This window comes from Tachypleus tridentatus, chromosome 4 (genome assembly GCF_004210375.1).
Source record: "Tachypleus tridentatus isolate NWPU-2018 chromosome 4, ASM421037v1, whole genome shotgun sequence".
Taxonomy (NCBI): Eukaryota; Metazoa; Arthropoda; class Merostomata; order Xiphosura; family Limulidae; genus Tachypleus; species Tachypleus tridentatus.
The window spans coordinates 23,355,158-23,370,314 of NC_134828.1; the positions used below are offsets into that span (position 1 = coordinate 23,355,158).

The following is a 15,157-nucleotide window of genomic DNA, read 5'->3' on the forward strand; positions in this document are numbered from 1 at the left end:
CATAAACTTGAACATGGAATTATTAAAAACTGTGTGTCAAAAGCATTTGGGGTGACTCATGATTGCCCATGGCATAATATCACTGGATCAACAAAGTTGTTGAGAACTAAAACTTAATAATTTATTAGAAAAAGTTAATGACAAAATAATACACAGTTCATAATTATGACATAAAAAACCTAATTGCTTCTAACATGTCAGTAGCTCTGTTAGCTTCCTCAGTTTGCAGAATGTAAATGGAGCTAAAGTCAACACTTGACTATCAGATAGCAAACTCTATTTCTGGATTTTTACCTGAGTATGAATATTTTTGACAAGATTGCTAATATAGGCTATCCCTCAAATTATTCTGTTGTTTTTATATTGTTGCACTTCCGACCCTATACTGAATAATTCTGTTTTATCCTGTTATGACACTCAGACCTGACGAAAAGTGGGTGAAAACACTTATTTTATATGTAAACTACATATGAGATCTTCACACATTATTAATAATTTAATAATTATTAAAATAATTTTTATTTTTTGTGTTTGGCCCTTACTTCATTAGAGGCTATCAGTCAAAAGCACTTGTAAAGGATGACATCTAACATCCAAGCTGATTTGGAATAATTGTGAAGTTGAAACTATAATGATTTTTAAAAGTCTAGAATTGTGATTTAGGATGAGCCTTTGAGGTTCTGTGATTTGGTCACTAAAAAAGATATTAATATCTTTTTTGAAAAAAATGTATAGAAAATGTTTTGTTTTTCACTCTTATATTTGTTACACTAGTTGCAGGTTTATCATATAATTTGAAGTCAAAGAACTAGAATTAGTAAGAAAATGTTGATGTTGTAATACAATTTATAGCCAATGGCTGATCTTGTTGCTGGTGAACAAAGCTTGTCAGAATGTGAATTACTCGACCTAGATTCCTCAGAACTTCAGTACGTGTTTGGACCTGACAACACAACTTGTGAAAATTACCAACAGGAATTGGATCGGCTCAGACACGTGTAAGTTTTTGTTGTTTTTTTTAAATTCAAAATAAGCCTATGAGTTATTATGTAATTATTTTAGTGGAATAAAGCTTGAATATATTCGATAAAAGTTTTATGCGATCTATTTCTTGCATATATTTTACCATAATGTAATGTTTAGAAGAACAAGAGACCTATTGGTCTATCTCATCTCTTGCATACTCTAAAGTAAACTTTTGTAAATTAAAAAAAATATATCTAAAAGCCGGCTGTTATCATTCATATACGTATCAAGCTTTCTCTTAAACTCACTTAAATTTACTGCTTCATGACATCCAGAGTCAACCCATTCTAGAAGTAAACACCCTCTTAGTATAAAAACCTGTCTCAACTGAACATGACTCCTACTCTGCCAAAATCTTTATTTGTGTTAACTAGTCCTTTTGTTCTCACTGTTAAATATGTTAAAATATGATACATTAACACTGTCAATTCACATCATAATTTTAAACACCTTGCTCAGAATTGGTTCCCTTCCAGTCTTCTTTTTTCAAGAGAAGACAGTTTTAAATAACTTAATCTCTTCTTGTATGACAACTTTCCAAACAAGGCACCATTCTAGTGACCTCTTCTTAGACCTTTACAACAATTCAGTGTCCTTCTGAAGGAAAGACTGAAACACAGTATTTCAAGTATGGCCTAACCATTGATCTATATAATGAAATTAAATCATCTTTTGACTTAAGACTTTAGACTAAAATCCTACATGCTTAACTGCTAGCAACAGTACACTGTTTGGATTGTTTTACATTCTTAACTACCAGCAACAGTTTGGATGGTTTTAGAGACTGATGAACCTTTATACCAAGATCTCTTTCTTTCATGACATTGTTAAGGTTATTTCTATTTCATGTTATGGTAACTCACATGCATTACCTTGCATTTGTTGTAATTAAAACCAATCTGCTATTTATTCACTCAACTCACTAAATAATCTAAATCATTTTGTAAATCGGCAGCGTCCTCTTCACAGCTATCAACACCAATATCTTAATATCATCTGCAAGTTTAAGTAATTTATTGGCCATTTCTTCATTGATGTAAATCTAAAAGAGGAAAGGTCCTAAGACTGAACCCAGAGGTACCTCACTTGTGACATTAATCCAGTCTGACTGAACTCCATTTATAACAACAACCCTCTGCTTTCTTCCATCCAGCCACTCTTCTATCAGATTAGTTAACTCATTTCCCACACCTATAGAAATATTTTTAAGATGTTTATGTAACATCTTGTCAAACACTTTTATAAAAATCCAGATGCACCAAATCTACCCTGATCTACATAAGCAATAACCTTTTCAAAGAATGTCAAAAGATTTTTAAGGCAAGATTTTTCCTTAATGAAACCATGCTGAATATCCAATGAAATTCTAAATTTTTTTAAAATGACTTAATGAAGCATTTTTTTTATTGAATTTTTAAATCTTTTCACACAACTGATGTAAGATTAATAGGTCTATAAATTACTAGGACAATTTTTATTACCTTGAAAAGAAGAGTGACATTAGATAATTTCAAATTCTCTGGTTCCTTCCTGCTATTCAAGGACCGATTAAAGTACTATCGGGTGCCTCACACGTCAAATCTTTAACTTTTCTTTAAAACCCATGGGGAGAACTTTACCGTACAACTTCTTAATTTTTCTTAACCAGCTCAGAATTAATGGAGTCATATTGTTTAATCTTGTTTCCATTTATCAGCTGTTCAAAATATTGAATACTGCTTCAACCTTCATTAGTAAAAGATCAAAGAAAAAGCTAGATTTAATAACCCAGCCATATTATAATCATTAGATACGAGTCTTCCTTTGTCATCTTTCAAGGGTTCTACTATATTCTGACATTTCATAGGCCCTTAATTTAAGAAATCATTCCTCTTAACTTTTACAGTTTAAGCCAACCTTTCTTTATATTTTTTTTGATGTCCTAATTTTCTGTTTCACCAACTTTCTTGATCTTCTATAGTATACTAAATATCCTGTCAGTTTAAATATCTTAAACTTGTGATAATTTTCTCTCATACCCTTTGTGAGCCAACCTGGTTTTTCACTTACAGCTATCCTTATCTTTCTATAAGAAATGTTTATCTTAAATATTGAAAAATTTTAAAATCTTCCTCATTTGATCAGTGTTTCCAAATAACTCAGCTGCCCTACTTACAGTAAATAATTCTTGTTATGTACCTTCAGAATTTACTTTTTGGAATTTGTAACCAAATTATCATAATTCTGATCTCCATATGCAGCAAAACATCAGTCGTCACAGAGAAATAATCATTTCCATACAGATATTCTTCAGTTTCTATCATCTCAACAATATCTATATTAAATATTAACAATAAATCTAAAATAGCATTGTTTCTTGTGGGCATGCTGTGTATATATGTATATATATAAACATATTTTCTATGTAACTAACACATTTAATACACTGTGTAACTACATGGTGTTCAGAAAGTCACTGTGCACTTATATATTTATTAACAGACATGTTTCAATATAGAATACAGGAGGTAAATATGAATGACAATTATAAACAATGTTGAGAGTGACCCCCGTTGGCCCAAATACAGGCCTGGATCCTTCTTATTTTGTTTCTAAACACTGCTATCAGTTGCTGGCTTGAAATAGACTGAACAAAATATGATTACAAAACTGCACAGTGACTTTCCAAACACCATGTTTTTAATATATTATGTATGTATATATAAAATTACAACAAAATTATGCTGGTATATCTGTGTACATACATGTGTATGTTTTCTTATGTAACTAACACTTAAGAGTCTGCGTAACTATTTATTTGATAACTTATGTATATACATATATGTATAGCTACAAACAAATTAGGGTGGTGTCTTTGTGTGTACATCTATATGTATGTTTGTTTTTCTCAGTTTACAGGTTACAGAAGAAGCCAGGGTCAAAGAACATGCACAAGAAAGGTCCATGGATGTCAAAGTGACCGTCTTACAAGACAAACTGAAAAAGCTTGATATTGAAGATTTTACCTCTGATGCTGCGCTTATAAGGTTTGGACAAAATTGGATTTTAGTTTATTCAAAATGATAACTTCCACAATTTGAGTAGTGTTTAATATTATGATAATCAGTATTTATGTGAGCTAATTTATCTTTATTTCATGTGATTCTTAGATATATAAGCACATATATGCTTAAGTTAAAAATTTTTTAACTTAAACCTCGTTAAATGTAACAAAAGTATAAGTAAGATATAATGATGCTGGATTCTAAAGAGAGAGAATTGTTATATGAAGATGTAGTGTAATATATTTGTAGTTATTGTAGAAGAAAACAATTACTATTTTATAAGTTTGGAAAAATTTTAATGTGATGTTTATTTCTTGTCAGAAAGCATCAAGAACAAATGGAGAACAGCCAACACTCTGTTCAGCATCAGGTTCTAGAGCTGCTTAAATCAGCTGTCCCAAATGCTGTACAGCAATACGTACAGATGAACAGTGCTGTAGTGATCACGGGGGACTATCAGCTAAAACTTGCTCGACAAGAATATTTCCTTGATAAGCAAAATATTGTGAGTCATATATTTTCATTTGAGATTGTTAAATATGAGATTTTTAATGCTGGCTTCATTTTATGAAACATTCATGGTTTCTTTTTCTCTCTTTTTACTTCTTTCCCATGACGTTTTGGCCTGGTCATGCAGCACTTGTTAAATCCATAGGTGGCAGGACGAGAAAGTTATTGTTCTCCTAAGAGTATATGGAATATGTTTTGAAATGATCCCCTGCAGTTTTAAGCATTTTACTGGGTTAATGTCCCTCACATAGGTAAGCATCATGTACTGAAAAATGAGGGCTGTGGATAATTTCGTCATTGTTTAATCACATCAGAAGGCTTCTAATTGCTTTAGTAGGCTTGTATCCATGGCTTCTGAGTATTTGTTGTTATATGATTTGACATTTTTAAGAACCCTCGTGTAAGTTGTTTATTTTCAATAATTATTGGTTGCAATTTAAAACAGACAGTGTTTTTAGGAAAACATTTTAAGAAATATTTTTTGTTATTACTCTCTTTGTTTTTCAAACTTCTATTTGATATCAGTAAGCTACTGTTGTGGAAAAAATAAAATGAGTACTAGATTGAATTCCTCAACCTGCTGAACCAGTCACTGAGCTTCTGATTTTACATTTAGGTAGCTTTCATTTTACTTCAGAGGTTCTTTAAAAGTTTCCTAATGGCAGCTTTCTTTAATAAAAGTTTTGTGGTTAAATTGTTTGGTGATTATTATTATTTTTTCTTTGTTATTACATATATTTTATCATGAAAATTATTTTGAATTGTTAGCTTAGGGTATTGATGTAGCATTAATCTGAATTATTAACCTGGCTGAACCTTGTGAGGTATTATTAGGATTATGTCCAAAATTGTCGCCAGCAGTTAGGATACGTAACTGATGAATTACTAGATTCAAATAATTTTACATAAAGATTTATTAAATTAACTAAATATATTCATTACTGGGTTAGTTCTTATGATATAAGTAGTTTGCTTTTTATCAGAAGTTAATAATAATAAAGAGTCGTGGATTGCTATGAATTTTGTATTTTTTCTAGATTCATAGAGAATTATAAACAGAGAAAATACGTGTAATTTTAGGGGTAGACACACGTAAAATGGTACAGGATATAGTATTACATAATAATTACATTTATTTAAAACTTAAATAGTATTACATAATAATTACATTTATTTAAAACTTAAACAAAAATATCTAATAGAAAAATAATTAATTGGAGGATTATTTTGGAACTGAAAAAAACAACCACCACCCTTGTATACAATCAGCCTTCTTCCTGTGGGGCCCTTGAACTTTATGTTGACTTTCTGAAATACAGACTTTAAAACAACCATTTTTAGAAAGAATTATCTTTCTTTGAACATAATACTGTATCAAACAAGCAATTGTTTCTGTAAATCCTATCCTTTTTTTCGATATTTTTTGTTCTATTAAATAATAGTGCACAGTATGATGTGATATTGTTTTACTTTTCATTTTGTGTTCATTCTATTGGACGTATGTTTAGAATTTCTAAATTTCAGTGTGCCAGATGTATGTACAATGTTTTTTTAAGCTGGTTCCCTACTTTTGTTATAGTTTAAACACTGACAATTAGTCCACTTAAATCTAGCTTTCTAATACTGAAGAATTTACTGACTTATTTTTCCCACAAATCTGTATCAGGTGATAGAACATCTCCTTAAGCAGCGAGCAAGGCAAGAGTTCCTGCAGATGGTCATGGAAGTGGAAGCCCAAACTCACAGAGATCTCTATAGTTTGCTTCAGAAATTACAAAACACATTACAAGAAGAATGGAAGGAATTTGAAGAAAGAATGGTAAAATGAGTAGATCATTTCAGCCATAATTGTTTTATATTATTAATATATCTGGGTTAGTTTTAATTATAAAACATAGACTTCCAGTGGAGATGGAGTATAATACTTTCAGGTTTCAGGAACTCTTCATGTCTTTCGGGCTTCAGTAACTTGGTTAACTGTCCTACAGATGGTTCTAGGACATTTCACTACTGGTATTTTTGTTGCTGGGGTATTTCGTTACCTGGTACTTTTACGTCATAATCTCCCTAACTATCTTATTAAAGATCATAAAATAAAAATATTTTGTCAATATTAGTTCATTAGACAAACACATCAGTAAGTAAAATATTAGAAAATATTAGTTTATTAGAGAAATAATCCTTCAACATAAAAATGGCTCTCATGTTGTAAAACATTTTATTTAAAATGATACAAGATCTGAACATTTTAAAAATCATTTAAGCTCTGAGCAATTTCACAAACAGAGCAAAGTTTATTTGTTGGGTCATAAGCCTGTAACCCAGCCACTGCTATATTAAGTAATTTATACATAGTTGGAACAGACAGCGAGTGAAATACCCTAGTAATGTAAAAACTGGTAGCAAATTATTCAGCCACCTTTTAGATCAACAACATTTGTTGTAACTGTACATTGTAAATGTAGATGTATTTTATAAATGACTGTTTATAAATCATGGAAGTCTTTATATTTCGGTTACAATAAAACCTTCCATGAAGTAATTAATGTAATTAAAAGAAGTTAAAGAAACATGACCCGAGACTGTCAATGTCTCTGCAGATTGCACATTTAGCTAAAGGTAATGCCAGAAAAATACAAGTTTAATTCAGCGTGGCAGGATTTAAGAATTGTGACAGTTTTATTTTGGGTCCCGAAATTTCCTTTTGCAAAGTTTTTTTAAACCCTGAAAGTATTACTGTGCAAAGTATTAATTTTAGTGTTAAAAATACACAGAATACACGTAATGTTTTCTCTAAATATATTAAAAACAAGTTTTAATTTGAGAATAAGTTTTAAAAAGGTCCTCAAACAAGCAGATGAGTTTTTTGTGTGCTTCATTAATACAGTGTGAAATGACAACAGTTCAGCAGCAAATACAAGAAAGATCTGCATCTACAATAGATTCAGCTGACATCACAGGGAAAGCACTTCTGAACATTCTAGGTATCTGTGTATTTGGACTTTGATCATCCACAAATAGTTTATATATATAGAAAATAACCATGATAGATAATTTTATAACCAGTAAAAATGAAATTGTTAAAAGAAATATGTGGAATATTTTTTCTGTGTACATAAACAATAAACCAAGACTAGCAAGTAAATATTCAGTATGTTTTAGAGATCTTTAAAATACAATCATAAATGACCACACGTGTTTAAATATTAGAAGAGTTTGGCTTTGCAGTAGTTTTCTTTGTATCATAAAATGGTGCTATTTCAAATGATTTCTGTACTTGAGATGGACTGTTGTGAAACTTTTGCCTTTGTTTAAAAAATAATCAAAATGGAACATGACTTCTTCTGTAAGCTTTAAAGCTTGATTGTTTCTACAGAGGGAAGTGATACTGCTTATGGCACTCTGTTTCCCACATATGCTGGACTTGCAGAGGCTGCTGAGAAGTTAGAAAAACAAAACAGAGCTCTGCAGGAAAATATTCTGACAAACCGTATGGAACAGGTGCAATGCTTAGATTCACTGTAAGTATTCTATCTGTGGAAACAACAATATATGTAGGACATTTAGTTTTCATAGTATCAATTGACACTCTGATGTATGAAGTACAAATAACTGAAAGGAAGAAACTGTTTAGTGACGCTCACAATCAGTATTGGATAGAAAACCAAAAAATATTCAAAATTAACAATAAATAGTGCACAAAAGGTTAAAAAAAATGTTGTTTAGTATTTTAAAATAAGAGCAAGCTATAGTTGATCATCAAAACTGAAACCATCTTGTTGTTTGACAGTATTCATTATACATATTTTGTGTGGCATAGAACCATTGATTATCAAAACTGAAACCATCTTGCTGTTTGACAGTATTTATTATACATATTTTGTGTGACATAGAACCATTGATTATCAAAACTGAAACCATCTTGCTGTTTGACAGTATTTAGTATACATATTTTGTGTGGCATAGAACCATTGATTATCAAAACTGAAACCATCTTGCTGTTTGACAGTATTTATTATACATATTTTGTGTGGCATAGAACCATTGATTATCAAAACTGAAACCATCTTGCTGTTTGACAGTATTTAGTATACATATTTTGTGTGGCATAGAACCATTGATTATCAAAACTGAAACCATCTTGCTGTTTGACAGTATTTATTATGCATATTTTGTGTGGCATATAACCATTGATTATCAAAACTGAAACCATCTTGCTGTTTGACAGTATTCATTGTACATATTTTGTGTGGCATAGAACCATTGATTATCAAAACTGAAACCATCTTGCTGTTTGACAGTATTTATTATACATATTTTGTGTGGCATAGAACCATTGATTATCAAAACTGAAACCATCTTGCTGTTTGACAGTATTCATTGTACATATTTTGTGTGGCATAGAACCATTGATTATCAAAACTGAAACCATCTTGCTGTTTGACAGTATTCATTGTACATATTTTGTGTGGCATAGAACCATTGATTATCAAAACTGAAACCATCTTGCTGTTTGACAGTATTTCTAATATGCAACATTTGACATGACATAAATTTAAGATCTGAAATCTGCTTTATTTTGTATGATTTATGAGAAAAGAAGTCATAATCAGTAGAATGTTTTTACTTTTTAAGGAAATAATGATTAGCAAAGTTTTCTTCCTCTTTCTTTGACTGTAGATGCAGTATTCTTTTTGTATTTAGTGTTCTCAAATTCCCAAGAAGGTCCCCTTTATTAGAGCTGTGTAATTTGATAGTTATTTGTAAGCGTCAGTTAGTCTTGTGTGAACTAATAAAAAATATGACCAGGTTTATTGTCACAAAAATAATCACATAACTGATACAGTTTTATTATGTTTGTTGTTAAGCACAAAGCTATATAATGAGCTGTCTGTGCTCTACCCATTACTAGCTTTATGGGTCGTTTTTTACTACTTGTGTGACTTTGAAAGAGGGGGAATTGTTTGAGGGTTCAATTCTCACTTCCACCAAACTCGCTTATTTTGACAATGTTACAAATGTCAAATAACTAATTACCAAATATCATTAATTTTCCAGCTTTACTCTTGGTTTGGAATACTCTCAGTAGAGCTGGAACTGGGAATCTAAAGTTTGATGTATAAATAATAGTCTGCATAACAGAGTCTTTAACGTGTATGTAACAACAATTTAAACCATATTACTGTTTACTGCCCAAATAAGTAATGATTTATTATTGTTTTTGCACTGTGGTAAATTTCACATTCTGCTGGCTGATATATTCTATATTCTAAGACTTGTAGTTCAAGATTTGACTGTGTGTATAGGGAGTGTGGCTAACAAATATGAGAAACAGTATGAGCGTATGCTAATCATTTCAATATTAAATGTGTAATTTGTCAACTGAATGTGTTACTGTAACAGCCCTGATCAGCACACTGGGTCTAAACATATATACTCCGATGACTCTCTCTCATTTGTATATCTTTTTACATGATCCTTACAAATTATATTGATTTATGTAATTGTCAAGTATAAACCCTGGATCCATATGATACTATTGTTTTTGAAAGAGGTAGATGGATTACATAACTCTTAATATTTATTTGGGGTCCATGCAGTTCACATTTATTTCACATTATTGGCTGTTATAGAGAATAATTTATCAAAGCAGTACAGTATTATCTGGTCTGTTTGCTTGTAACATCACTGTGGTAAGCATGTGTACACATTTCATCTCTTTACAACTGTTTTCTGTGGTGACTGTTTATAATGTCATAGTTTACAGAACCTTTGTTCAGTAACACTCCCCCTCGGTGTGGATTCCTGTATGTGGTGAGGGGACCTCCCAGGGAAGGTTCTGTTCTGTCTGGTTACCTTTTCTGGGATTTAAACATCCACCCCCGTGTTTGCTGTGCGTGGCGACCCGTGAAGGGGAGGAGAGGATCCTGGTGGTTGAGGGATCCAACCCTAACACACCACTTTGGCCTTGAATTCCAGTAGATGGGCGGCCTTTGGGTGGCCCACTTGGGCTAGAGTCAACCAAGTACCAGTGTTGAAAATTCTCAACGGGTGTTGTGGACATTGTGCCTGATGCTGGTGTTTGGGTATAGTGCTCATGAAACCCTGGCGTTGCTGCATTGTCCTTGCATGACATTGTAGTGCATCCACTTGTAGGGCTCCATGGTGGGTGGGGTCAGTGGGTACCAAAATTTTTATTTTTTCTTATGGATCCTCCTTCAAAAAATTTAAATAAAATAGTGAAAAAACAGTCAATAGGTAAGTGACCACGTCTTGAAAACTCTGAACAGCAATCTTCAACATCTGTAACACACGTACCTCATTTTCTTATATTACATTCTCTTTCAGAAAAACCTTTAGGGCAATTATCCCCCTATTTTATTCAGAAGGGACTAGAAGGTCTTGCTGGCTCTCCAAAGTCAGTAAAGAAGCTTCGATCTGAAGACATATTAGTTGAAACATCCACAACCCACCACATTGAACTCCTCTTGAATTCAACGGCAATTGGGGATATACTGGTTGAGGTTACCCCTCATGCTACCTTGAATTCATCACGAGGAGTTATTGTTGAGGGGGATTTGAAGAATGTCCCTAAGTCAGAGATTCTTGCTGGTCTCTCCACTCAAGGAGTTTCTGCAGTGAGGCGCATCTCCACTCGCAAAGATGGAGTTACACTGCCAACAAATACCCTCATTTTGACATTTACATCATCACGTGTACCTGCCACCATCAAGGCAGGTTATCTCATTTGCAGGGTACAGCCATACATTCCAAACCCTCTCCGATGTTTCCAATGTCAGAGGTTCGGCCACTCAAAGACATCATGTCGTGGTTCCCCGACATGTGCTCGTTGTGGTGGCAAGGAGCACAATGCCTATGAATGTGACATGGACCCACATTGCATCAACTGCAATAGTTCTCACCCTTCCTACTTTCGTTCTTGCCCAAAATGGTTGGAAGAAAAAGAGGTGCAGCGTTTGAAAACGACTCATAACATTAGTTATCCTGAGGCTCGGAAATTGCTGCCCGCCACTCCATCTCGGACATATGCTGCTGCACTTTGTTCCACAATTACAGTGGGAGTGCAGACGGATCTCTCTGTGCCTCTAAGAGAATCGTTTTCAAAACAAATGAAAAGCCTTTTGACCTCCATGGTTAAAAAAGGTTGATGAATCGACTTCCACACCAATCTCTGTTCCTCCCATACATTTCAACAAACCTCAAGATCCACATCCTTCAGTTTCAAATACAGGCATTTCTTTTGATACATCTTTTTCTCCCACCCCGAGAGGCAAAACAATCGTTCGTTCGCGTCCTCAGTCATTGGAATCCCCTTCCAATAACAAAGACCTGCCCAATTGACCCAGGGCAGGATCCATGGAGGTTGATAGACCTCCTCCGACTAAGGACAGTAAGGAAAAAAGACGTGGTCGTAAACCGAAGGGTTCTCCAGCCACTTCACCTACCCGTTCTTAAAAATGGCCACCTTGATACAATGGAACTGTCGAGGTTTACATTCTAATCTGGATTATATCAAAACACTGATTGCTTCCTACCATCCTGTATGTCTTTCCTTACAAGAAACTTTTCTAAAACCTGCTGATACAGTCACCATTCGGCAGTTTTCTCTGTACAGAAATGACAGGCTGTGTGATGGACGAGTACATGGAGGGGGTGGGACTATTGGTTGATCAGCATGTGCCCACCCTGTCTTTGTCACTTAACACACCCTTGGAGGCCATAGCCATCTGTGTTTCCTTGGGTCATAGCATCACTGTTTGTTCTCTCTACCTGTCACCTGGAGAGATATACGATCAATCAGACCTTGATGCTCTTGTTGAACAGTTGCCGTCTCCATTTCTAATCTTGGGGGACTTTAATGGACATCATCCCTTCTGGGGAAGTGCTGTTATTGATGGGAGGGGTCGCTCTGTAGAGCGTATGCTCTCTGATCACAACCATTATCTTTTCAATACTGGTTCTTCCACTTATTTTCACGCACCTAGTCAGTCCTTTACCACTATTGATCTCTCAGTTTGCTCCCCTTCATTATTCTCCCATTTTTCATGGAGGGTTGACAATAATCCACAAGGCAGTGATCATTTTCCTATACTTTTGAGAGAGACTGGCCGTGGTCGATGCCACCCTACCCGCGTGCCCCGGTGGAAGCTGGATCAGGCAGACTGGTCCACTTTCACTGTTCTCACAGAACTTGATCCTGCCATCGTGAATCAGCCATCAATAGACGACTGTGTGGCAGCGGTAACTGGCTGTATTATACAAGCAGCTGCTCAGTGTATTCCTAAAACCTCAACACGTTTTCCATGATATCCTTGTCCGTGGTGGAATCCTGCTTGCCACTTAGCACGGAAGGCTCAAAAACGGGCCTGGGAAACTTTTCGTAGATATCCCACACTTTCGAACCTCGTCGCTTTCCAACAGGCCTGTGCACATGCTAAGTGGGTAAGACGTCAAAGTCAGAAGGAATCTTGGATTAAGTTCACAACTAGCATATCTTCTACCACCAGTTCCAAGGTCATATGGGACAGGATTCGAAAGGTTAATGGGCACTACAATTCTATCCCGCTCTCGATCTTACTCTCTGATGGTCAGGAGGTGGCTGATGTACGGAGCATCGCTGATACTCTAGGTGAAAGCTTTTGCCGGGTATCTAGCACTTCTGCTTATTCCTCCACCTTCTTGGCCATCAAAACTCGGGCAGAGTGTTCACCTCTTTCCTTTCAAACTGACTGTCTCGTTGACTATAATTGTCCTTTTACACTGGTGGAACTGAAAATGGCCCTTCATTGGTCTGGCAGTACATCTGTTGGACCTGATGATGTACACTATGACATGCTGTGCTATCTCTCTCCTGCTTCTATTGATGTCCTTCTAATTGTCTTTAACCGGATCTGGCAGGAGAATGTTTTCCTGATGCCTGGTGCCAGGCTATTATTTTACCTTTCTCTAGGCCAGGGCAAGATCCCAAGATTCCTTCAAACTACCGTCCAATTGCTTTGACGTGCTGTCTCTGTAAGACCTCAGAGAGGATGATTAATCTTTGTCTTGTTTGGTTCCTTGAATCAAACAACCTCTTCTTACCCACCCAGTGTGGGTTCCGACGACAGCACTCCACCACAGACCACCTAATTCGACTTGAAACATCAACCTTAGAAGCCTTTTTCAAATGCCAACATCTTGTATCAATATTCTTTGACATTGAGAAGGCTTATGACACAACATGGAGGTATGGCATTTTGCGAGACCTCCATACATATGGGTTATATGGTCATTTACCCATGTTTATTAAAAATTTTTTAATGGACAGGAGATTTCAAGTTCGTGTGGGTTTGACACTTTCCCGTTTTTTTGTACAGGAACTTGGAGTCCCTCGGGGCTGTGTTTTGAGTGTCACACTTTTCAGTATAAAGATAAATGCCATTACTGAACAACTCCCTCCCACTATTGCGAATGGGCTGTATGTCAACGACTTTCATATCTCATGTCAGTCGTCGAACATGAGATATATTGAGTGGCAACTACAAACTGCCCTCAATCGTGTACTGAAGTGGACTATGGCGAACGGCTTTAATTTCTCTCTCTCTAAAACCATTTGCATGCACTTTTGCTGCCAACGGGGTATTCACCCTGATCCTGTACTTCATATCGGTGAAGTTTCGCTGCCAGTGGTCCCTGAGACCAAGTTCTTGGGGCTTATCTTTGACCGTAAGCTGACCTTTATACCACACTTGAAGCAGCTTCGGGTCAAATGCACAAGAGCACTGAACATCCTCCTTGTCCTCTCTACTACCAGTTGGGGAGCAGATCGATGTATAATGTTAAAGGTATATCATGCTCTTATTCGATCAAAACTCGACTATGGATCAATGGTCTATGGCTCTGCCAGACTCTCGGCCTTAAAGATGCTGGACCCCATTCATCACCAAGGACTTCGACTCTGCACTGGGACTTTCTGCACCTCTCCAGTTCAAAGCTCATACGTTGAATCTCATGAACCTTCTCTGCACCTTCGCCATTTGCAACTATCTTTACAATATACTTCGAAACTTCGTTCCTTATCAAAGCATCACACCTGGGGATGTGTTTTCCTTCCTCAGTGGACCATACTTTTTCAGAATAGACGATCTTCCATTGATCCGTTTGGCCTTCGCATCCAGGTGCAATTGGATGAATTGGGTCTGTCCTTGGATAACATTGCAGATTCCACAGGTCAGCCCATCCCACCATAGCTTATTACAGCCATCTGAAAAAGGCAGATACTCCAGATTGGAAGTACCGTCTTTTATTTAATGAACATCTTTCAAACAATCATTCCGTTCCCATTTATACAGATGGTTCCAAATCAGGTAATTCAGTGGGATCTGCTATGGTTTGCTGCGGTTCGGTGGTTACGTGCAGAATCCCCTCTACAGCTTCTGTGTTCACTGCTGAACTGTATGCCATATCTCTTGCCCTGAATCATACTGAAGCTGAGCAGTACTCCAACTGCACTATTTATACTGACTCCCTTAGTTCTCTGCTGGCCCTGGAATCGCTACATGTTGGCTCACACCCTG

General features: G+C 35.5%; 1 protein-coding gene across 2 annotated transcripts in view; it reads left to right on the forward strand.

Annotated features, from left to right (window-relative positions):
- The window catches only part of LOC143248675 (HAUS augmin-like complex subunit 3), a 42,748-nt gene that overhangs the window by 19,500 nt on the left and 8,091 nt on the right, over positions 1–15,157 (forward strand). For both annotated transcript variants that reach the window (XM_076497277.1, XM_076497275.1), the window contains exons 7-12: positions 853–998; positions 3,918–4,052; positions 4,392–4,575; positions 6,247–6,399; positions 7,468–7,564; positions 7,957–8,101. In XM_076497277.1, the coding sequence (XP_076353392.1) occupies positions 853–998; positions 3,918–4,052; positions 4,392–4,575; positions 6,247–6,399; positions 7,468–7,564; positions 7,957–8,101 (860 nt within the window). The remainder of the gene's footprint in view (positions 1–852; positions 999–3,917; positions 4,053–4,391; positions 4,576–6,246; positions 6,400–7,467; positions 7,565–7,956; positions 8,102–15,157) is intronic.